The 24,228-nt window shown below is 43.5% G+C and overlaps 1 protein-coding gene across 2 annotated transcripts in view; it reads left to right on the top strand.

Moving 5' to 3' along the window:
• UGP2 (UDP-glucose pyrophosphorylase 2) overlaps window positions 1-24,228 on the top strand; it is a 73,737-nt gene that overhangs the window by 8,721 nt on the left and 40,788 nt on the right. For both annotated transcript variants that reach the window (XM_075596136.1, XM_075596135.1), the window contains exons 2-3: window positions 21,981-22,108; window positions 23,332-23,439. In XM_075596136.1, the coding sequence (XP_075452251.1) occupies window positions 21,995-22,108; window positions 23,332-23,439 (222 nt within the window). In that variant the 5' untranslated portion in view covers window positions 21,981-21,994. The remainder of the gene's footprint in view (window positions 1-21,980; window positions 22,109-23,331; window positions 23,440-24,228) is intronic.

Genomic DNA, 24,228 nt, shown 5'->3' with positions numbered 1-24,228 from the left:
GCGCAGCAGAATTTTGAGCCGACAAACTTTTTTGTTTTTTTCAGGGCGAACCAGCCTGGTGACGCAAGTGATCGGAAGTCCACAGATCACTCGTGTCGCCATGCGCCTGTACTATGTACCTAGCTTATGTTGGTTGGGGTCATTAGCCGAACAAGTGTGTGCAATGATAAGTAATGTGGTATATGACTGAGACTTTCTAAGCAAGCCAATTACATTGATGGTATTTTGTCCTGTCTAGTTTGTGACTACCTCTTTAAATGCAAACAAAGCTTCAATACAATGAACATGCCATCAGGATTCAATATTTGATTGTAAAATTCAATTTTGCAAATCGGAAAATGTTCTATGAAGGTTGGTCATGGCTCTCATACATACAATTTCCATTTTTCTACTTTCATTGGTGGTATTGAACTTCTGTGACTCAAATGACATATTTGGCAGCAGCCCCATTTTAGCAATTAGCTAGGGTCTGATCAACCAATTTTGTCTTTGATTTGCAGCTTTACAAAGTACAATTGTGAGCGTCCCTTTTGCTAATAAGTCAACAGAACCACCAAAAAACAACATAATTTCTGTAAGCTTTGAAAAGAGCTTGTATTCAGAAAATGGAAAGCAGCTGCAAGTACAATGATTATTAACGCAGAGTATTAATTACATCTGCAAAAGAAAACAAACCCCAAAAAAAAAATTCAGTCACGCACCTCTTAAAACGCCTCTGTTTAATTGTGTGTGCGTTTATGTATATCTTTATATAGCGTCATTCATGTACATAGCGCTTCACAGCAGTAATACACGTGATAATCATATAAATAACACATTAATGGGAGGAAGTGCTTTCAGACATACAGGTGCGCCGACGAGTATTCTAAAACTTGCCTTAAACTTGCCTTGGAAAATCTGGGGCTATAACCAGGTACATGCTGAGTGCATGCTGCAAACATTTCAGTGACATTTCTGCAGAGACTAATGGCCCATCGGATTAACACTAACAGCAGAGATCCCTGGCAGTCCCATTCAGTTTGAATGGGACTGCCAGGGACCCCCGCTGTTAATCTGATGGGCCATTAGTCTGTCTGCAGAAATGTAACTGAAATGTTGCAGCATGCACCCAGCATGTACCTGGGTCTTGTTGGGAATTGCCCCAGGTTAGTTTTAGAATACTCGTCGGCACTACAGTAAGTGACATTTAGGAAAAGGTGTCCCTGCCCCGAAGAGCTTACAATCTAATTGGCAAGTACAGAGACAGTAGGAAGGTGTTCTCCTAAGTGCGTCTGCAAGGGGCCAAGGTTTATGTATGAGGTGTTAAGTATCAGCTATGGAGCTACTCGTATGCTTCATCAAGGTGGTGTTTTAAGGTGGGTCTTAAAGGTGGATAGAGCGGGCTAAGTTTAGGAGCAACACACATCAAATATGGCACTTCTGTTCCACTTAGGTGATATGGCTTAAGATCCTGACAGGGCATTGTAACCATCAAGATGAACAGGTGGTCCTTCGATAATGAGATATGCAGTCTTTTCATTGGGCTACCATTGACCTCCTGGAGAGTCCACTTTTTCCAACTGATTTGCTACAGCCCCTGCAGAGTTCAGAATACTGGGCTCTAGGTCAAAGTTGGGTAATATACCGATACGGTGCTAATATTACAATAATAATACGTTATGAGTAGATATCGAACATTTTTATTCTTGTTTTAAGCTCAAGTCGGCCATGGGAGTCATTTTAGCATTTTAAAGAAGCAATACATAACCGAACTACCAAGACTTTATTTTATTTTTTTTTTTCTATCTGAGGCTGATTTGTGACCCTCTGACCTTTTTTAGGAACTCTCCGGTTCCCAAGATATCTTCAGTTTTTGTGCTGGTGTTTTGACACACAAACTACAAATATACCCGCAGGCTCACTGATGGTCACAAAGTCACTTTCACGATGAAAAACTCTGCCTTCTTTGGCCCCACCAGAGCTATGCTGATCGTGGTGGCAGCCATTGTGTCCACCGGCCTGGTATTCTTCCCCGGTGGGAAAACGAAGTCGTATCTTGTGTTTTTAACCCAGACAGATTCCAGTACGTCCCATTTATTGTTCAGAAGGGTCAGGGGCCAAACGGACTGATCGTCAGATGGCAAATACTACCAGTGTATTGTGTGTGTGTGTGTGTGTGTGTGTGTGTGTGTGTGTGTGTGTGTGTGTGTGTGTGTGTGTGTGTGTGTGTGTGTGTATCTATCTTACCCAAACCCAAGATCCAGGCAAAAAACGAGGCAGCACAGGCAGATGTGCAACAAAAAAATGATTTATGACCGCATAAACCAACGTTTTGGGGACCGAAATGAGACCTTCATCGGGGCGTTGCTAGAACACAGTGTAAATACTCTAAGGCTGCGTCCATACAGCCTTCGACCGTGCGGAGGCATGCGCACACGTGACGTCACCTGCGTGAAGCGGGAGCATTTTGTGGACAAGGTAGACGCGCCGTAGGGGTGTGTCTGTGACATCATGGAGCTCACGTGACTTGAACGTTGCGCCGAGGAATCGGTTTGAACTGATTAGTCGCGAAATGCGCGCCCCCTCATGCCGTGTGCCAGAGCATATCATGTATTTAAAATATAAGACAGTGGAAACAAGAAATCTAGCATAAAAAGCACGTATAACAATTTGCAAAACCCCAAATATTCCTAAATAACATCACACGACATATACAGTAGGTATAGTTTATTCACATAACCTGTGCATCTTCAATATACCAGCCAGAAATCAACAACTAGTGGATGTTTCACTTATGGGGATATATAGCTCTAGAGGTAAATAAACTAATATCTCCCTCTTAATCGGTTTGTTGATATTCTGTAAATCCAATTGCAGCATTACGGCTTGTTATGCTGCAGATCCAATCACAACCATCAGCGTATATAATCACTCGCGTCTTGTTTTCTGTGTGCTGTACCTCTGCCAATTATTGCCGTCTAACCGAAGCAGTAGTAATCTTACAAGCGCGGAGTAGATCTAACCGTTTATGCACATAAGTTCACGTTCAATAGCTCTGATACCTTGTGTCCCCTCGACCCGCCAGCATTCATCCAGCTCCATCAATTGAAGTCTCTGGTGCACACGGCAGTAGGTAATGGTTTAATTTAAGTCATCCGGGTAACTGAGTTAGCTTGGTTCACAGCAGCAACTGCAATGTGACTCTAGTTGTAGCCCTCGGTGCATACAGTATCTTGCAATCCCACTTGATTCCAATGTGCAGTGTTCGACAAACCTATACATTTGCTCACCCCGGGCGAGTGGATTTAACCCCCGGGCGAGTAAATATTGGCCCAAGCAGCACACGTTTGGTACTAGGTGGCGAGTAGATTTTTTTTGTGTTGCGAGTAGATTTTTTGGTGATTTGTCAACCACTGCCAATGTGCATATCTTATTGTCCAAGCCAATTTATACCATGCATATTCCTAGTACCGTGTGTGTGTCTTCAGTTGTTATCCACTAGGGATTGTTGTATGTATAGCAGTCCACAATACTCTGATCTGGGTAGAAGACCTTTTCCATCAGCAGCAGACCATGACAGGTGTCCTGAAATCATGCAATACATTTCAGGCCAAATTCATGATGGATAGAGTAGTGTCCTGTATAACAGGGGTGGCTAACTCCAGTCCTCAAGCCCCCCCAAGAAGTCAGGTTTTCATGATATTCCAACACAAGTGGCTCAATCAAAGGCTCTGTCTTTGACAGCCTCCGATAGAGCCACCTGTGCTGAAGCTGGGATATCCTGAAAACCTGACCTGTTTGGGGGCTTGAGAACTGGAGTTGAGCATCCGTGCTGTATAAGGCCTCGGACATGGTAAAAAAAGGGGCGCGCTGAGCCAGCACACTTACCTCCTGCATCTGGTATGTTTGTGGCTTTAGCAGGCGCTTCCGCAGGCGTGCCGAGGCGTGCGGAATTGCAGGAGACAGATTTGATTTTAGTTTTCGCACTGAGGGAAGCGGAGGGCCGGTCACGTGACCGACAAAAGCCAATGGCACTCAGTGACGTCGGCGCCGTGACGTGGCGCGCTAGTCCCACCACCCGCCTCTCGCGCGCCCACTGACGCTCATGCCAGGTCACACAAAAGCTCCTGCTTGAGCAGGAGAGCATGAGCGTCAGCACGGCTCAGCGCGGTATTTTTTACCATGTCCGCGGCCTAATAGTCATCTTCAACACCTCTTCATTGTCCATAATACAGTAGCATCAGGCACTATGTGCCCTGGCATAGAGAACAGTCACAGTCCCAACATACAGGAGCAGGTAATCCCATTCTGGCCCGTTCATTTGGTATGTAGGCCAGAATTATATCCAGTCCAACTGTCTGATCTTGCAGAGACATTGTTTTACAGTGTAACCATATATTCATAGGAAACGCAAAAGTTTTGAAGTCCTCATTTTCTGTGTAAACCACAGAAAAAGCGCACACACAGTGCACTAACGTTCAAACACCTTCAAATCTATTTGCTCATATAGAAATTACGCAGGCTAGCAATGTTGTTGATTGAGGAGCAATAAACGACTTGTAATGAGGAGCAATAAACGACTTGTAAATAGGTGTTATCAGCTGCTACAATGGCAACTCCGTAGTGAACCGCAGGAACGAGAAATATGCAGCAGTGTAAATCTAAATACAATTTAGTATGCACATTCATCTACTTACACACTTGCAATTTAATTTGACTGTTTGTGTGCCCATATAAAATGCTGTCTGTCACATGCGCAGGCATTCAAGAACCGTGTTGGCGACAGTGTTCTGAAGCTGGAACCAAAGTATTCAGCTCCCTGCTTGTTCCAGAGTGTCCGCGTCGCTCACGGATTAGGTGTCTAGCTTGTCTCTGCCTCCACACTCGTCTGCGCAATGCTTGGTAGGTTAGCTCCACTCTGTGTTTCGTGACCTCAGGGTCACTTCCTCAGTGGTGTAGAAGAAAGTACAAGTGGAAACTACAAAGAAACCGGTAAAACAGATTAAGCTGATCCTAATACTACTAAAACGCTTCAAATTAAAAATACATGTGGCATCACAATATAGATGCCTAAAGTGTGTGTATCAGCACAAAGCGGTCATTAAAGGGATGATCTGACTAATACAACAGACCTGATCTATGGTGGAAGGGGAAAGCGAGCACTGGAAGTCTACTCAAATGCTTGTCTTTTCTTGCGTTCGATTTTATCATGGAAGCACGAAGTGTGTGCACCTCGGTGCCTTTTTAAATATATATATATATATACACTAGCTGATAGACCCGGCTATATATATATATATATATATATATATATATATATATATATATATATATAATATATTATACACTAGCTGATAGACCCAGCTATATATATATATGTGTGTGTGTGTGTGATTATATATATATATATATATATATATATATATATATATATATAATCACAACAAAAAGAAAAAATGGCGCCAACCTAAACCACTAAATGAATATAAATGATGAAAAAAAATCCTATACTATACAAGGTGGAGAAACATAGTACAAACAATACACAAACATATAAAAATAACAGATGAAAAGTCCAGAAAAAATATATAATAAAAAATATACAAATCCTAAAAAATGCTCCAATTGCTATCCAAAAGAGTCTCTGCAGCCCGATTGAAGGGAACACCACTTCCTTGAAGATATCTATAAAAACAGGCGCACTCATAGCGTAAAAGGTATAACAATATATTTATGGAGTCAAGGATTTAGAAATGCACACTCACAAACGTAGCTTAATAAAAAGCATTTTTGAGTAAAACTCAGCCAGCCAGACGCAGGAACCCGGTAGCAGATGACTTTGGTATAGTGTCCGGTGTAGGTACACTGCAGCAGCCTCTATGGATACCTCCGGAGCCCGGGGAACACGAGGGACGCCGCCTTCCTCTCAATCCTGCGTCACACAGTGAGTACTCAGCTCCAGATACCGCGAGAACTCAGTGACGTCAGTGGATTCAACCGGAAAAAGTTCCCATGTATGCAACGAGTGGACAGCTGAGAGTAATACTTCCAAAAAACGCAATAAATTGCTGTAGCAAGCCAGTGAGTGGAAATATAATAAAACTGGGCAGTAAAACCTCCACACAACACTCTCTACGCGTTTCGTCTCAAAGAGACTTCATCAGGAGATAAAAGCATAGATAGGGTACATAGTTTTATAGTAAGATGAACCAATCAGGGCAAAGAAGACTACTAATTGGAACATATAGGGGTTAATATTATCCTTACATTGACCGTGTGTTTCTGATTAGCAATTAGTAGTCTTCTTTCAAAAAATAAATAGATAGTACCGTTCTGTGGCTAACGAAATGCTTTTATTTGTGCGTGCTTTCGAGATACACTGATCTCTTCTTCCGGCGATGTTAAAATGAATGAAGCAAGCAAAAGCAACCTTTTTCTAGTAAAAACTAGTTTGTTTTATATATTGTTCATTGTTTGCACATCACAAGTTCACTTCACTATAGGAGCACCCTTAATATTTTGGTTTTTGCTTATATATTGCAGCATCTACTGTTTGTCAGATCAGATGTTCCTACACCTTCACAGAAAGGGTAGATATTTTGGAATGGAAGGGTGTTTGTACATGGTATTTTACGGATTCATATGTCTAACAAAACTGTGTACAATTGGAAAACGTGATTCATTTCCCTTGGTTACTGTCAAACTGCTTGAAAGGGGTTGGTTGTTGGCATTGCAGTTTGCTTACAGAATTAAGAGCTTGTGTACATTTTTATGTCTAGGATACACTATTTTTTAAATTAATTCTGATTATGGATTGGTGAACCAATGCTAATATATAAGAGTTCTGACCATGAATCTAGGTGGATTTTGCCTCCATGTCTGTGGGGACTGAATCCGCTCTGTGTTTTCAGAAGTGTGAGAACTGCCAAAGTTGTTTGTAAGACTAACACGAAGACAAAGAATAGCAATATTCTACTATTTGAAACATCAGGCAAATGAGAATAACAGCTGTCTCCGTTTTCTGTCTACATGTGTGTTTTAGTGTTGGAAATATAACTCTTGTGAACTCTTTCTGCAACCGAAGAAGAGTGAAAAGAAATAGATTTTTTTTTTTTTTCTTTGCCAAATTCCAGAAGAGTGTTTGGAGGGCAGGCAATAGGGAAAAAAGTTGCTGGCGAAAGGAGGATTAAGATATGGATTTAAACTGAAAGGAGAAAAAAATGAAACCATTTGTTCTTACTAAAAAGGATCGATTCTGTTGTTTTCAAACTTTGAATTTCAGCATGTGGGTTGTGCAATAATAATGAAATTAAAAATAAAATCTATTATATGCACACTATGTTCATGTACTGGAGATCCTTTTGTATGCATCTGGAAGTACAATTACCTCATTGTCTCCTTTTCCATAAGAATGTCTAAGGGAAAGGGTTCCTGTATTTGCAGAGCAAATCTGTTCCTAATTAAATCCTTGCAAAGCGACATCGATGGGTTAGACGAGTGCTCTACTGCATATAACCCCGCTCTTGTTTCAAATGGGCCTCTTACGACTTGGAGGGTTGCATCATCTGGAGCCAATGTGGGCGATCCAGTGTTTGTTACAACAGTGTTGTGAGAATGCAAAGAGTATATTTTTGTGTTTGTGTACAGGCATACCCCGCATTAACGTACGCAATGGGACCGGAGCACGTATGTAAAGCGAAAATGTACTTAAAGTGAAGCACTGCCTTTTCCCACTTATCGAAGCATGTACTGTACTGCAATCGTCATATCCGTGCATAACTGATGTAATTAACGCATTTGTAACAGTCTCAATAGTCTCCCCGCTTGCGCACAGCTTCGGTACAGGTAGGGAGCCGGTATTGCTGTTCAGGACATGCTGACAGGCGCATGCGTGAACTGCCGTATGCCTATTGGGCAATATGTCCTTACTCGCGAGTGTACTTAAAGTGAGTGTCCTTAAAGCGGGGTATGCCTGTACATTGTTTGTCAGTAATCATGACTTCACATGTCGTTCAGTTATCAGGAAGATATCTTTGTATGTGACCAGCTGGAATCAGAGTTGGTTATTTATTTCTCCATCATATAACATGCAAATGGCCTCGGTGGGTTAAAACGAGGGTTGTACTTTCTCAAACTGGATGTAGAAGCCAACATTTCAGGTATGACCTGATTTCTTCAAGACAGTCTGCAGAGCATGACGCACAATTCCGGAATTGAAGTGATCTTGAAATAAATATCCCAGTCTCATTTTTGCTTTGCTATAATAATAAAAGGTGTCATCTTAAAAAATGAAGTTCTTCTGCGTAAAATGAACACCAATATTGCTGAATTTGCGCTTGATGTAGCATATTAAAAAGGTGCAATCCTGTCTATATATTTTATTTTGACGAGCGCTCAGATGTCAATTAGGCTTCTTCTGAGAGCTGGGTTTTTGAAGCTTAGACCAATCTAAGGCACCCAAAGCAACTGAAGGTTGGACCGGCATGTAAAGCTTTTCATAAACACATTCTAAGAGATTAAAAAAAAAGTAGCCTTCAGTTTAAAAAAAAAATGTCTTCAGTAAAAGCTTCCTTTTAATGCAAATCTCCTTCTTTTTCCTGGTTATCCCCATGGCAGTGGTCACCAACGGGTTGTTCCACCCTGCAGTTGAGATAGGACAGAGAGGACTTATAGCCCCTCCTGGAATTAGAATCATCAGAAAATGAGCTTTAAACAGCGGAGTCGTCCACCTTTTGATCTAGAGCTCATAGTCCCACTTCTCAAAGCAGTAAGAGATCTTGCAGAGCGTGGATGAGCATTCCCCCTTCATGACCTGCTAGGGATAGCCTATTCAGGATCCTACATAGGAAGCCAAGAACCTTCCTGGTTCACGATGTGGTGAAGGATATGATCATGGTAGAATGGTCCCAGGCGGCTAAGAAGGCATCCTTGACTAGGACCTTTTCAATAACTTACCTATTCGAGGGAAAAAGTGGAAGCATGGGATTCTCCCCCCAAAGGTGAATGCGGCAGTGTTTAAGGTTTGCCAGAAGAACAACTTTTGCCTGTAGATGATGCAGCCTCCTTTCGAGATGCTATGGACAGGCGGATGAGAATGCCTTGAAGAAATCGTTTACCTCTCAGGCCTTCTATAGCCATAACATCTGTGTCAAGCGCAACAAAGTTATGGATTGCTTATGTGGAGAAGGGAGTTAAAAGATCCCAGATAGTGGGAGCATACTGCTGCGGCCGAGTTTATTCGAGCATTTGCCCGTTCTCGGCCGCAGCAGTTACCTGGCGCGCGCCGGAGGGTGCCGGGCGCGCGCCGAAGCAGCGGAGGAGAGGCCCGCCGATTGCGGCTTCCCCCTCTCCTCTCCGGGTCCGCCGGGTCCCCCGGAACCCCCTGCCGCCGTCCCCCACATCGCGGGACACCAGGGGTCCCTCGGGGAGCCCTGGACGTGCGTGCAGGGGGCGCAGGCACCCGATGACGCGTGACCGCGCATCGGAGACGCGCGGCACGCCGAGGGGCTGCCACTTGCAAGCCGGGAAATCTCCCGGCTTGCGGTACTGGCCACACTGCAATAAAGTGTGTCGCCAGTGTACAACTGAAACTGGTTGCGGATTTTGTAGCGGAAGCATCGCTGGATTCAGTTAAACTAGCACAGTCGCAGCCAGATGAGTGCTTTGGTTACGGCCTTGGCAGGCAGATTCATCCTCGACGAGCATTCTGTGTTCTATTTCTTTCGAGGAACCTCATTTGTTTTGCATTGGCTAGATTTCACTATTGAGAGAGCTTCCAAAGGCAAAAGTCTGTTCCTACCTCAAGGAAGGAAAAGGAGATTTGATGCCACAAATTTGAATTAGAGGGCCAATATCCGAGGCATGAGAACTGCTTCCTAGCACTGAGGCCAGAGCTTTTCTCTGTGGGCCATGAAGGTGACCCTTGTATAGAGCGACTGGGAAGTTCGCATGAGATGAGGGGAGCTTGAACATCCCAAGTAGGAGGAAGACTCTGGCAATTTCTGGATATTTGGGCTTAAACAATTATGTATTCCTGTGTGCTCAATGTTGTCTGCAGGGGGTACTGTCTGGAATTCAAGACAATACCACAAAGTTTTTTTGTAAGATCGTGACGGCCGAGAAACAAACTTGCCAGACAGGCATTAATCAGCAGTATCCAGCAGTTTATGAATGATCGTGCGATCCAACCAGTTCTAATACAAGAAAGATACAGAGGTGTCTACTCGCCACTGTTCCTTGTAAAAAGAACACGAACGGAACATTCAGGTCTATCCTGGACCTAAGAGGGGTGGACAAAGTAAGGAAGCTGCTAAAGTAAGGAAATTCAAAATTATGTCCCGCAAAACCATTGTTTCCCCAATAGACTGACCTTGTATCAGTAGACCTAAATGATGCCTACTTCCACATACCCATATACCACAGACAAAGTATCTGAGATTTGATATTGGGGTAGCTCACTATCAATTTAGAGCTCTTCCCTTCAGTCTCTACTTCCATGGAGAACTTTCACAAAGGTGTTGAACACATTGCTGAATAAAGGAAAGCCGGAATACAGATATTTCATTACCTGGACAACATTTTCATAAAGGCACGAAGCACAGTCCAATTGCACCAACACCTATCAAGGGTATGGAGTTCATTTCACCGCACGGCTGGTTGGTCAGCACAGAGGAGACAGTTAAGCCCAACCCCAAATCCAAGATTCGTGGATGGATTTTCAACAGCCCCAGAGCTGGAAAAAGCAGATTCGACAAGGGCCATGGGCAGCGAAGACGCAGTCTTCAATTTTAATACGTTTTAAATATTATTCTTTGGATGTTCATGGCTCAGCAGAAGTATGCTTTGGCAGGAAGGTCCTGCAGTCCATTGTCGCCACTTAAATAAAATCATATTTTAAGTCACGGGAGTGTCATCTTTTATTCTAGTACTCCCGCCCCCCTACCCCCGCCCCCTAACACCCTCTTCTCTTTCTTTATGGGTAGTGCTTCGGCAAGTCATATTGGTGACCACTGCCATGAGGACAACCAGGAAAATAGAAAATTAATACCCAACTTACCATACTTTTTCTTGGAGAGTCCATCCATAGCAGTACTCGCCAATTCCCTCCCAATTTAGATCTAAGATATTAATGTTTTTAGTTGTATATTTCAGTATTTTTGTACGGAGTGCTACCTGAGGAGGAAAGAGTGGTATTTATAGGTCCTCCGCCAGGTATCTTTTTCTGTCCTATCTCAGCTGAAGGGTGGAACTTAACCCATTGGTGAGCACTACCATGGATGGACTTTCCAGGAAAAGGAAAATACGGTAAATTGGGTATCAATTTTCTATTTTCTTCTACATCCTCCATGGTAGCCATAACTAAAGCTCCTCTTAGCTGGGGTTGGACAACAAAATTCTGGAGGTGACCGTATCCCCGGTCAGTTATTTTTGTCCTACCTAAGCTGGGGGAAGAAGGCCATGTTAATCCTTCCTGCTAGGGGGGGTGGGGGGGGGTGTCGGGCGTTGCGTGCGCTTCAAAGTTACATTTTTTGTTTACTCAAGCGCGACTCGAGTGAGCGTGCGTGCGCGCACCGCATGAGTGGGGACTAGCAGATAAACATTTATGTAATTAAAAGCGGCAAGCTCTGCGCGGTCAGCGCTAGCTGGGACGCAGCCTATGACACAGCAGAGCGCAAATCGGAGCACTCCCAGCTGGATTCCCCAGCTGTTAAACCTAAGAAACCAATTGCAAAGTCCGGGTTTGCTTAAAGGAAAATCTTAACTTCTGTTTGATTTAAAGTACAAAAAGGTTTTAATTAACGTAAGGAAAGTCCCCTTTTAAAAAAATAAATAAAATAAAACTTCTTTTTTTCTTAAGTAGTTTTTCCAGAAATCCTGGTTTACGTACTCTCTCATAATTTTGTTCAAAGTTTCCTCGTATACGTTGAGCCTCTTGCTGTCTTGGATCTAGTCCAACTTTTAAAATAAGCTTCCTGCAGTAGTAGATCCAGGGGGGGGGGGGGGACGGACGGACATTCCATGCTAGCTCTGCCACTTTGCTGACGGTTACAAAAAAAGCCAGAACATCCAGTTTCACATTGTCCGATTTTTAGGCGTGTTCATAAACGTCGTCTTCAGTGGCAAATGGTTGAAATAGGCTTTTCTGCTTATTCATTGACCCAATCGGGCTGTGTACTCTTACATTGAAAGCTCCTGATCTGTACCTCTTACCCCAAAGATTACGTTATTTAATGTGGAATTCAATGTGCAAATATTACCCCCTCTCCCTAGGTGGGGTAGCACGAGGTCTCTGGAGCTGACCCGTGTTAAGTTCGGCTCTAGGGACCCCCTCTTTCATGGAGGTTTTGAATTCACCATATCACGCGGGCCAATAGGAAGCTGCAACGAATGATGTTGCGCCTTCCTATTGGTTCCTGGGCATTTGGGTGATTTAAGCCTCCATATTCACCCAGGAGGGCATGCTACTGGCAGCACCTACGGATGTAATTATCCCGGGAAGCAGAAGGTCCCTGGACCTTAAATTAATGTGGTTCAACTCTGAAAGACCCCAGTTTTCCATCTATAGGGAAAAGAAAAAAACGGAACTGCTCCTTTTTAAGCATCTCGTGATGCTCTCTTTCCATAACACCCCTTTATTCTGTCAGCACAAACACCGACCTCAATGCAGAAGCACCATGCATCCTCTTTCGATCACATCTTTATTTTTCTTCATTCCTAAGCACTTGTTTTCTCTCGTTATTCAGGCAGAGATTTTGTGTTTTCGCTCCATGTTTAATGTACCTCAATCTCACAAATGTTTGGTAAACTATAGCAGATCTTTAGCGATTTTATGCGAGGGCAGCACAGTGTTTAGTTGAAGCATAAAGTGTATTAAACCAAGTCCATGACCGGAAAAACAGAAGTTTCAGGTCACAAACGAACCTTCATCAGGGCAGAATAACGGTTCGTTTGTGAATTACGACGTCGGTTTCTTCGCCATGGACTTGATTTAATAGACTTTATGCTTCAACTGAATACTGTCTGCCACGTGCATCCCACGCAACCTGTGTTTCTGGGTAATGTATCTGGTCTATGACCTTTTTTGATTTGTGGACTTTTTTTTATTTAGCTAATGCACTTACTTATTCAGCTGTGTCCCAGTATTTGTTTATACTGTATGTGCATGTGAATGTCATTACATCTGGCTGTTTTTTAAACGCAAGCTACACTCTACAGTACATTGGTTAATGGCGCTGAGCTCCCTTGGAAACAACCAGTTGGTGATTTGACTCCTATCATGAATTCTGTATGTTCAGCTGCTGGTCTGGATGTTCAGATGCATTGCTGGCTTGTGGAGAAATAAATTACCTCTTGGATCCATTACTATGTTGCATCACATGAGTGTTCCTGTACACTTTCAACTTTCCTCAGCACCTGATCATTAGCGTAAATAGACTTTCAGATAACAAAACTCTTAAGACACTAATGATGGTTTGCAATGTTCCCATACCTAATTGTACCCCAACCCACCGTAATTACCAAAACCATAGTAATAGTATTTGAGGAGCGAGCGACAGAAGCTTAAACTATGCTGGGTTTAACAAAGTAGCTACAGTATATTTATTAAAGAACTGTTCAAATCTCTTCGCACTGTATTTGAGGAAGATTTAAGCCATATTTACTGTATGCTAGAAAATAGTAAGGCTAACTGCGTTCTAATGTGAGCCCATTCTTAAGCATCAAAGAGTAATTGTAAGTGTGCATAAAAAAAGTAACAGGATTTAAAACCAATGGTACTTTGTACCCCTAGTACAGGGCTCTGCAATTAATTTTCCAAAGGGGTTGGACCCCAACAAAAAAATATAGAATTAGAAGGGCCACAAGAGTATTGTAATGTAAGATTGGATACATTTAAAGACTTCAGATGTATTCTACTTCAACATTATAACTCGCCTTTACATTACCTCATCTTATAAGTGAATTTTAGTCTTTAAAAAAAAACAAAAACAAAAAAACACTACAATTAGCAAGAGTAAGATAACCCCCAATGGCTTTGCAAGGCGCTTTGCGGGCTACAAGTTGAAGAGCCCTACCCTAGTGCCATCACTATTCTACGACTGGATACAGCGCTTTGGAGTTCGGTAGGCTGGTCAAGAGCAACAATGTTTTAGATGTGCCTCCAAAAAATATATTCTGTTATTTTAGTATAAGCTTTTAGATTTGGAGCACTGTACATACGCCAGGATTCTCGATACGTCTCTGCGGGGCATCGCACTTCTATCCAGCATTAACTGACTTGAATAACATTGACTCTCCCCCATAGCGTTTACATGCATAGTTACTGCCTGATTAGAGGAGCTGATAAGTTGGTGATCTGTATCTATAATAGACATGATGACTTTCTCAAGGCTGGGAAAGTACTGAATAGATTTTTTAACCCTAAATCCAGTGTTTTTACTATTATGCCCGTCCTTATCCACAATCCCTGTTTTATATTGCAAGTGTTCCGTTTCTTGGTATACAGCAAGGAATGCTGAATTAGGCCTGGGACATAGTGGGATGAGCCTTGCTGAGCCGCGCTGAGCAGATGCACTTACCCCCTGCATCTGTCATGGCAGTGTCCATACTCGCCACGAACAAAAGGCTGTACCTCTGAGGCAGGCCATAGTGCGCGCGATTTTGGAGGAGACAAATAATTTTGATTTAGTTGCACGACGGCCCGGTCACGTGTGCGCTTCAGCCAATGAGGGCGAACCGCTCACGTAACGCCACGCCTCCCCGTTTGCTGTGGCTCACAGGCCACAAATCGCTCAGCTGACAGGCGCACGACATGCGATTTGTCGCGCGCACCTACTATATTCGCAGCCTTAGACGACCTCATTATAAGGCAATAAATTTGCCCCTCAAAGATGATCATCACTGAAGTCCTTTTATCTGAAAACCAAGCCAAAATCCCACATTTGAATTTAAGAGGGTTATAAAACGTGAAAACACTGAGTCATATTTACCAAGCAGTCTACTGCCTGGAGGCAACGTACAGTGCTGGGGACACCTGCGTATGTCCAAGTCAAAGGGCTGTCAATTGACTTCCATTGCTGTAAAGTGCCTTATGGAAAAAGAGCGTTTCCATGAGATGGCCACATTTTTGGCTAGAAAGCTGAATTATTTCCCCCCCCCATATTTTCAAATGTTTGCAAAATTACACAGGTTTTTTTTTTACATTTTGATCAAAGTGTAAAAAATAAAAGTAGAAAAATACCTGCAATTACGTTTTCAGTAAGTTTGCCTCTACTGCTTAGCAAATATCTTTGGTAAAACCTTTTTGTAAAAAAAGAAATGTGTGATAAAAAGGCTGAAGGGATCAGGCAGAGTAGATCAACCCCAGAGGGCTGCCCACTTTAGCCTACCATGTAACTAGAATGCGTGTTTCATACAGAAAAGAATGTGCAGAATAAATGAGTTCTTCAGTATTAGGTGACACCTTTTTTATTGGACTAACAATTTATGTCATAGGACAAGCTTTCGAGCGTTCTCCTCTCTTCTTCAGGTCAGCAATACTGATTTACACAGGAATCAATGCTAAAACATACTGTATACTGTATGTATATGTATATATAAATATTATTATTATTATTAACCAGTTACTAACTTTTTTGGTTTGACAACTGTGGCTTGTGTGGCAATTCCCGAGGGCATGTCGTGCTTCTCTGAAGCCCAGATGTTTTAGTGCTTGGTTAAAACAGCAGTCCATTATATGCATTTTAGTTTTTCGCCCTTTAAGAAATTCCATAAAAAAATAAATAAAATGAACACTAGAAAAACCCTAAAAAAATGAACAAGTCATGCCCAGGAGGCATACAGTACTATCATTATATAACATCTAGACTTCTGGGGGGAATTGCTACTTTATGTGTTTAAAGAAAGCCCGATCTGCTCTTTCAAAAGGTAAAAACAAACACACAAACCACACGTTTTTAAATGTACACAATGGAACTGAACAAACCTACAATAAGTCCCCTTGGGCTCTCCTCTTACGCCATATTACTTTGTATCTTGTAGTGTGGCTGAAAACCAAACTTTTTTTTTTTTTTTACATTCTTGCCCTGCCCATGCCTTTTCTCTTTGAAAAATGTAATTAACTTGTGTGACAAACGGCTTACTCCGGGGCTCCGCCGTCTGTCCGGGACTGTTAGAACACGGTCTTTTAGGGTAGGTTAAATGATGAGACGTCACGTACTGTTCCTTTAAACAGGCTATGCCTGGTTTATTCAGTCCCAGGCACTGAGACTGCCACAGTTTAAACAGAAAACAAAGCCAAACAAAAAGCTGCTCGTCTGAGCGATAACTTAAACTTAGATGTCCCTGACTCAGAGTTGGAAGTGGCTTGTCCACTTCCACCAACAAAATAAGTACCTTTGCAGTCTTTAGACAAACTAACAGAATGAATGAAGCGATTTGGGAAAGAGGCTTTCTCACCCCTCTGCAGTTCAGCAGCCTTCCAGGCTCTTGGGCGGGGCTCAGAGGAAACAGGAAACAGGTCTTATATACCTGAACTCTAATCAGCATGACAGGTGACAGAAAACAGGCAGCAGACAAACTGTGGAATGGAGTGCCTGTACCACGAGGCTGCCCTGTTCAGCTTAGACAGGACAGAAACTGTTCAGTATCCTGGGAGCCCTGTATATGGAGTTTATTACCAACCCCTGGTTTCTGTCACATATCCTCCCCCCCAGCTCAGACCTCGAGGGGTGAGCGACCATGGATATTAGGGAGTGCATCCTTGACAACCCGTCGGCATTGCCATGTTTGTGCCCCGACCTGTGTTCCACAGAAAATTTAAAGGGCTGTAGGCTTAGGAACCACCTGGTCACCCTAGCGTTCTTCTCCCTATTTTGACACATCCAGGTAAGGGGTGCATGATCTGTGACCAATCGGAACTTTCTCCCCAACAGATAATACTTGAGTGTCTCTACAGCCCACTTTATTGCGAGACACTCTTTCTCGACTATGGAGTAATTTTTCTCCTGGGGATTTAGTTTCCTACTTAAATAAAGGATGGGGTGCTCCTCCCCTTGAGACTCCTGGGAGAGTACCGCCCCCAGCCCTACCTCAGATGCGTCGGTTTGGACTACGAACTCTTTGGAGAAGTCAGGTGTGACCAACACTGGTTGGGCACAGAGAGCTTCTTTCAGGCTTCTAAAGGCCTGTTCGGCTTCGGGGGACCACTTTACCATTAGCGGTCCTCTTGCTTTTGTGAGGTCGGTTAGTGGGGTTGCCTTAGTTGCAAAATTGGGAATAAACCTCCTATAGTAGCCAATTAACCCCAAAAAGGTCCTTACTTGTTTTTTTGTGACTGGCCTTGGCCAATTTTGTATCGCCTCTACTTTGAGTGTTTGTGGTTTGAGTAACCCTCTACCAATAGAATACCCCAGATACTTGGCCTCCTCCAGACCAATAGTGCATTTAGCGGGGTTAGCAGTTAGTCCAGCAGACCGAACTGCGTCGAGCACAGCTTGGACTTTTGGAAGGTGGGACTGCCAATCTTCACTATGGATTACCACATCATCCAGGTAGGCGGCAGCGTACCGAGCATGTGGTTTTAAAATTTTATCCATCATTCTTTGGAATGTGGCGGGAGCTCCATGTAAGCCAAAAGGCAGCACCTTATATTGAAAGAGGCCCTCTGGGGTTGAGAAGGCTGTCTTTTCTTTTGCCCTTTCTGTGAGGGGAACCTGCCAGTACCCTTTTGTTAGGTCTAGGGTTGTGAGATATCGGGCTTTGCCCAGTCTCTCTACAAGTTCATCCACCCTGGGCATAGGATAAGTATCAAATTTTGACACCGCGTTTAGTTTCCGGTAGTCATTACAAAACCTTGTTGTACCGTCTGGCTTTGGGACTAAAACTATAGGGCTGTTCCACCCACTTTGGGATTCCTCAATTACGCCTAGTTTTAGCATTTTTTTAACCTCTAAACTTATAGCCTCTCTCTTGGCCTCTGGGATTCGGTACGGTTTAAGGTTAACTCGGACCCCCGGTTCAGAGACTATGTCATGTTTAATTACGTTAGTTTTACCTGGCTGTGTAGAGAAGATTTCTTTGTTCCTTCTCACTAAACTCTGGACCTCTCGTTTCTGATGCACGGACAGTGTTTCAGCTATGCTAACCTCTGGGTCAGTTTCTTGATTCTCTGACGGACCTGGGGGTACTAGGGTTAACAAGACCTCTCTATCTTTCCAGGGCTTGAGTAGGTTTATATGGTAAATTTGCTCAGGTTTCCTCCTACCTGGCTGCCTTACCCTATAATTTACTTCTCCCACTCTTTCCAAGACCTCATATGGCCCATGCCATTTAGCAAGGAATTTACTCTCCACAGTGGGAACCAGAACTAGTACCCTATCACCTGGAAAAAAAATTCTGACCCTAGCACCCTTATTATACGTATTCCTTTGTGCTTCTTGAGCTTTCTCCATGTGTTCCCTCACTATGGGTAGGACTGCAGCAATGCGGTCCTGCATTTGGGCAACATGCTCTATTACACTTCTGTAAGGGGTAACCTCGTGTTCCCAAGTTTCTTTGGCTATATCCAGTAAGCCCCTTGGATGTCGGCCATACAATAGTTCAAACGGGGAGAAGCCTGTGGATGACTGGGGAACTTCCCTAATGGCAAATAACAGGTATGGTAACAAACAGTCCCAGTTTTTCCCATCCTTATCGACCGCCCGGCGTAACATGCTCTTTAAGGTTTTATTGAACCTTTCCACTAAACCATCTGTTTGTGGATGATAGACTGAGGTTCTGAGATGCTTGATTTTTAGGAGTTTACATAGCTCTTTTGTTACTTGGGACATAAATGGTGTTCCCTGGTCAGATAAGATCTCTTTAGGAATTCCGACCCGGGAAAACAGAAGTACTAACTCTTTTGCTATGTTTTTAGCAGATTTTATTAGGGGTCCTACTAGATCCATAGCAATCCGGTCAAATGGTACCTCTATTATGGGAAGGGGTACCAATGGGCTGCGGTATGCTTTGAACGGGGCGGTGATCTGACATTCTGGGCATGAGGAACAATAGTTTGTAATTTCTGCCAGAACCCCAGGCCAATAAAAGCTTCGGAGAACCTTTTCTTTTGTCTTTTCCACCCCTAGGTGTCCCCCCAATGGATGACTATGTGCGAGGTGTAATACTACGTTACGGAATGTCCGTGGTACCAACAATTGTTTAGTTGTAACTGATTTTCTTTTATCAACCCGATATACTAGGTCGTTCTCTACCTCGAAGTAGGGGTAAGCAAGTGACCTATCTGGTTGGCCATGAGTACTATTCTGGTCCCGTATATTTCCCCTTGCTACCGCTAATGTGGGGTCCTCCCACTGGGCCTTCTTAAAACTCCCAGGACTGACCTCTAGGTCAGCGAGGGTCTTATCCTGTACTGGGGTGGTAAGTGCCTGATCAACATCTTGATTTGGGGTATTCCCTACCAAAGTAGTGATGGGGAAGGGAATTTCACAGCACTCCTCCTTTTCCCCCTTCTTATTTGGGCCCTCGTCAACCTCCATTTCTGAAAAAGGGAAAGGATTTGTTTCTTCTAACACTTCGTTATGGTCTGCTATTGAACTCTGGGCGCTATTCTGAGCTGGGGACCACATTTTTAGAAAATGGGGAAAGTCGGTCCCTATTAACACATCATGTGCCAGTTTGGGTACAACACCCACCTTGAAATCTAAAGAACCAAATTCTGTTTCAAAAAAAACATCTTCAGTGGAATATTCATGATTATCCCCATGTATACAACAAATTGCCACTCTTTGTGAACTGTTTACCTGTTTCTTCTTAATGGGCAATAGGTATTCGGACACTAGTGTGACCATACTCCCAGAGTCAAGAAGTGCCCGAACCCTCTTACCATTAACCTTTACAAATGCCCACAGATGGTTATTCAAGGGGTCCTCTGGGCTAGGGCCCATACATTGGGACAACAGCGAATAAGGTTCCACGCTGTTGCATTGCATGGGCTCATCATTTAGTGGGCAGATTTTTGCTGTGTGGCCCCTCTCATGACAATTTACACATTTAGGTACATAGTCTGTGTCCCACTTAGAGCCTTTTCCCGGCTCCCCATGTTGGCTATTGCCCTTAGTGTGCGAACCACTGTAGCTGGAGCGGCGTGAAGGTGGTCGCCGCTCTTCAGCGCCCCTTAACCCCGGTACCCTTTTACCGTCTCTGGAAGAGTCCTGGAACCTCGGATAGTGGGGTTGCTCCCCGACTGTGGGTTGCGGGTGCTCTTCTGCTGCACTGTACCTTTCTACAAGGGCCACAAGCTCATCCGCATTGTGGGGGTCACTCCGACTGACCCAACGGCGTAAGGCAGAGGGAAGTTTCCTCAAGAACTGGTCCATGACCAACCGTTCCACGATGTGGCTTGCTGAGTTGATCTCGGGTTGTAGCCACTTCCGGGCGAGGTGGATGAGGTCATACATCTGGCTTCGGGTGGCTTTATCCATCGTGAAGGACCATGCGTGAAACCTTTGGGCACGAACAGCCGTGGTTACGCCGAGGCGGGCGAGGATCTCGAACTTCAATTTTGCATAGACGTTAGCTTCGGCTGGCTCTAGATCAAAGTAAGCCTTCTGGGGTTCGCCGCTTAGGAAGGGTGCGATTAGACCAGCCCACTCAGCTTCTGGCCATCCCTCTCTCTGTGCCGTGCGTTCAAACGTGAGAAGATAGGCTTCCACATCATCCGAGGGTCCCATCTTCTGAAGGTAGTGGCTTGCCCTGGTCATTTTCGGAACTGGGGCTGCCTCTGCCAGTGGAAGGTTACTGATAGTCCCCCTCAGGATCTCGAGTTCCTGCTGTAAGCCCTGAGCGAACCGCTTTTGCTCCTCTCTCAGCAGGCGGTTTGTCTCTTGCTGGTTTGCATTAGTCTCTTGCTGGGCTATTAACAGCTGTCGCTGGGTTTCACTCGCCTGTTGCTGGGCTTCATTCGCGTCTTTCTGGACAGCGACATTGCGTACCAGCGCACTCACCACGTCTTCCATCTTGTTTGGAGAGAGAGAAAAAAAAACCTTCTTTTTTTTTTTTTTTTTTTTTTTTTAAAGTTCTTTAACCCCCAGACCTCTCAGTGTTCTGCCCGCATTCTCCACCATATGTGACAAACGGCTTACTCCGGGGCTCCGCCGTCTGTCCGGGACTGTTAGAACACGGTCTTTTAGGGTAGGTTAAATGATGAGACGTCACGTACTGTTCCTTTAAACAGGCTATGCCTGGTTTATTCAGTCCCAGGCACTGAGACTGCCACAGTTTAAACAGAAAACAAAGCCAAACAAAAAGCTGCTCGTCTGAGCGATAACTTAAACTTAGATGTCCCTGACTCAGAGTTGGAAGTGGCTTGTCCACTTCCACCAACAAAATAAGTACCTTTGCAGTCTTTAGACAAACTAACAGAATGAATGAAGCGATTTGGGAAAGAGGCTTTCTCACCCCTCTGCAGTTCAGCAGCCTTCCAGGCTCTTGGGCGGGGCTCAGAGGAAACAGGAAACAGGTCTTATATACCTGAACTCTAATCAGCATGACAGGTGACAGAAAACAGGCAGCAGACAAACTGTGGAATGGAGTGCCTGTACCACGAGGCTGCCCTGTTCAGCTTAGACAGGACAGAAACTGTTCAGTATCCTGGGAGCCCTGTATATGGAGTTTATTACCAACCCCTGGTTTCTGTCACACTTGTTAATAGGTAAACGTACATGTGTCTATAAAATACACACACCTTGATGTTCATATAAAGATGAGGTCACACATAATGCATACAGGTCTTTTTCCTAGAGAAAGATCTGTTTTTTAAAAGTAGCAAGAGATCTTCAGGAGGCAATAATGTTTTGGGTATCAGTTATGCAATATGAATGGTTTTAAATTGGTATTCTTGGTTATACTCCGTATTGATTTCCATTTCAGTAAGTTCATTTTTCAGTGTTTTATAGGTTCCTGTAGTTGGATGAACTGTGTTCTCACCCTAATTCCTCTTTCAGATTTTAGCAAAGCAATGTCGGGTGGCGGAATGTCTCAGTTTCAAGAAGCCATCCGGCAGGAGCTGGAGGAAGCCATGAAAATGGACCTGGAAAGAATACTGTCCACCGCATCAGAGTGCGAATTAGTGGTAAGAGTTCTGTGGCAAACAGGAAGACAACCCAGTAGCAAAACCATTATTAGGTCACTTCATTTCTGACCTTTTTGTTATTGATTCTCGAAGGGACAATTTAGGAACGCACTCGAAAGGACAACTTAAAACTCCAAATGTAGTGGTTTGAACCGCGATTTTGAGTTTTACGGTGCTCCTCAACAATTACCTTGCACGCATATTATGTTACAATGCTTGGGTGTGTGTATATATAAAAAAAATATATATGTGTATATATATCTCCCCGGTACCAATCCGGTCACCCACTCTACTTTTAGTTCTGTGGCTGACACCTTGTTATCCTTCCATATATATGAACAAAATAGGCAGTCTGTGCGATGTAATACAATAGCTGTAATGTTTGGCACTATACACCTTTTTAAATTAATAAACCTTTTCAGAGCAAGCATTGTCCCCCCAAACCTAGGAATCGGTATACATGAATTATTATTTTTATAGAACATTTATTGTTCTTGCCAATTTTGAAGTGTGTGTGGTTTGTCATTTCAAGGCTGCATATTATAAACCTGCCTTTAAAAGTGAACGTTACATGGTTTTGGTAGTTTTATGATAACTTTTTATTCCTGTGATGTCTTCCGGTATTGTTTTTGCTTGAGTTTTATGTAGAGCAGATTATAGCATGCATAGTAAAATTGCAATGGTTAATAAGAATAAAATTTAGTGAACGTGGGTCACAGGTAGAGATGGGCAAATTTTGGATCGGCCTGTTCTTTTTGGTCCACGGATTTCAGCAGATCAATGTAAAAAAACATGTTTTTGTATTATTACCAATACAATCCGTGGATTCCGCAACCCGTGGACGGATATGTAGAATCCAGTCAGTGGATTGAATTCTACATATCCATCCACGGGTTGTATCCTATGGTGGATTTTGATTAGTGCGGATTGAAATTGCCCAAATCTGTTTGGGGGGGGGGGGGGGGGGAGGGGAGGGGAGTTACCTCAGCGAAAAACTCTGGAAACTGATTTGGGCGGATTCGCTGATCTCTAGTCTAGTCTATGACAGATGTGTGCAAAGGGAATACCCATAGCGAGTTTCGTCAGAGTCAAACATTAGATGTTTGTGTCACCTTTTCTGCTTCCCACATAAAATGTTAACAGCAGTATGTCCAATTTCCTGTGTGTGTGTCTATATACGTATTTGTATACATTGAAAACCAGATGCATTTCTTTTCTTCCAGCACATAAAGAAAGACCTTGCTGGGTTCCAGAAACTGTACCACAGATTCTTGCAAGAGAAAGGACCATCAGTGGACTGGGGAAAGATCCAGAGACCTCCAGAAGATTCCGTAAGTGGAATTTAATTGTATTTTACCCTTTCGGTATCTAGATGAACATGCAATGTTTTGCATGCCACTTTGGCAGTGTGTTTATATATCTCAAGTGGATAGTCGCACCATAAATATGCTAAAAAAATATTTTAATGGCCCAATGTTTTGGCAACCCTCTCGAGCCTTGATCGGGTGAATTTCATAAAGACTCCAGAGCGAAGCTCAAACATTGGACCAGTAAAACCTTTTATTGCATATTTATGGTGTGCCTATCCATTTGTTATTTTTGGAAAGTACCTTACAGGTACTCCTGATAGCATCAGTCTGGCTTATACTAGTTCAGTGTGTGCCCCAATCCCTCCACACTGTGTGTGTGCGTGTGCGTGCGCATACACTAAATATATTGCCGATGTAATACAAATCAAACGGTATAATGTTCTGGAGAATGCAAATACACTAGAGTGCAGTTGCAAGTAATATTGTAAGATGTATTACAGCAGTACTGTTTGTTTTAAGAGATGCTGATAAGCAGACGGCAGTGTTAACTGCTGAAGTATTTGGTCCATGCAGAGCTGGAATATCTGGAAGAAAATCTATAGAAAGGCCTACAACCATCACATGGCTTTGACCAAAATGGCTTGGAATCTATCCTTGAGGCACCAGTATTCGCTCCCATTCCCTGTCCCCCAGAATCTGCAGGGGTAGTGTCCCGGTTTGCAGGGCCTCCGTCTAGGACACTTGTATGTCTTTTCAGTAACTATTTGTTAAAATTCCAGTTGCTGTATTGATGTGGTGAGAAGTTGTGAT

The sequence above is a fragment of the Ascaphus truei genome, chromosome 4, assembly GCF_040206685.1.
Source record: "Ascaphus truei isolate aAscTru1 chromosome 4, aAscTru1.hap1, whole genome shotgun sequence".
Taxonomy (NCBI): Eukaryota; Metazoa; Chordata; class Amphibia; order Anura; family Ascaphidae; genus Ascaphus; species Ascaphus truei.
The sequence above is the reverse complement of the archived record's forward strand: the minus strand, read 5'-3'. Positions and strand labels throughout refer to the sequence as shown.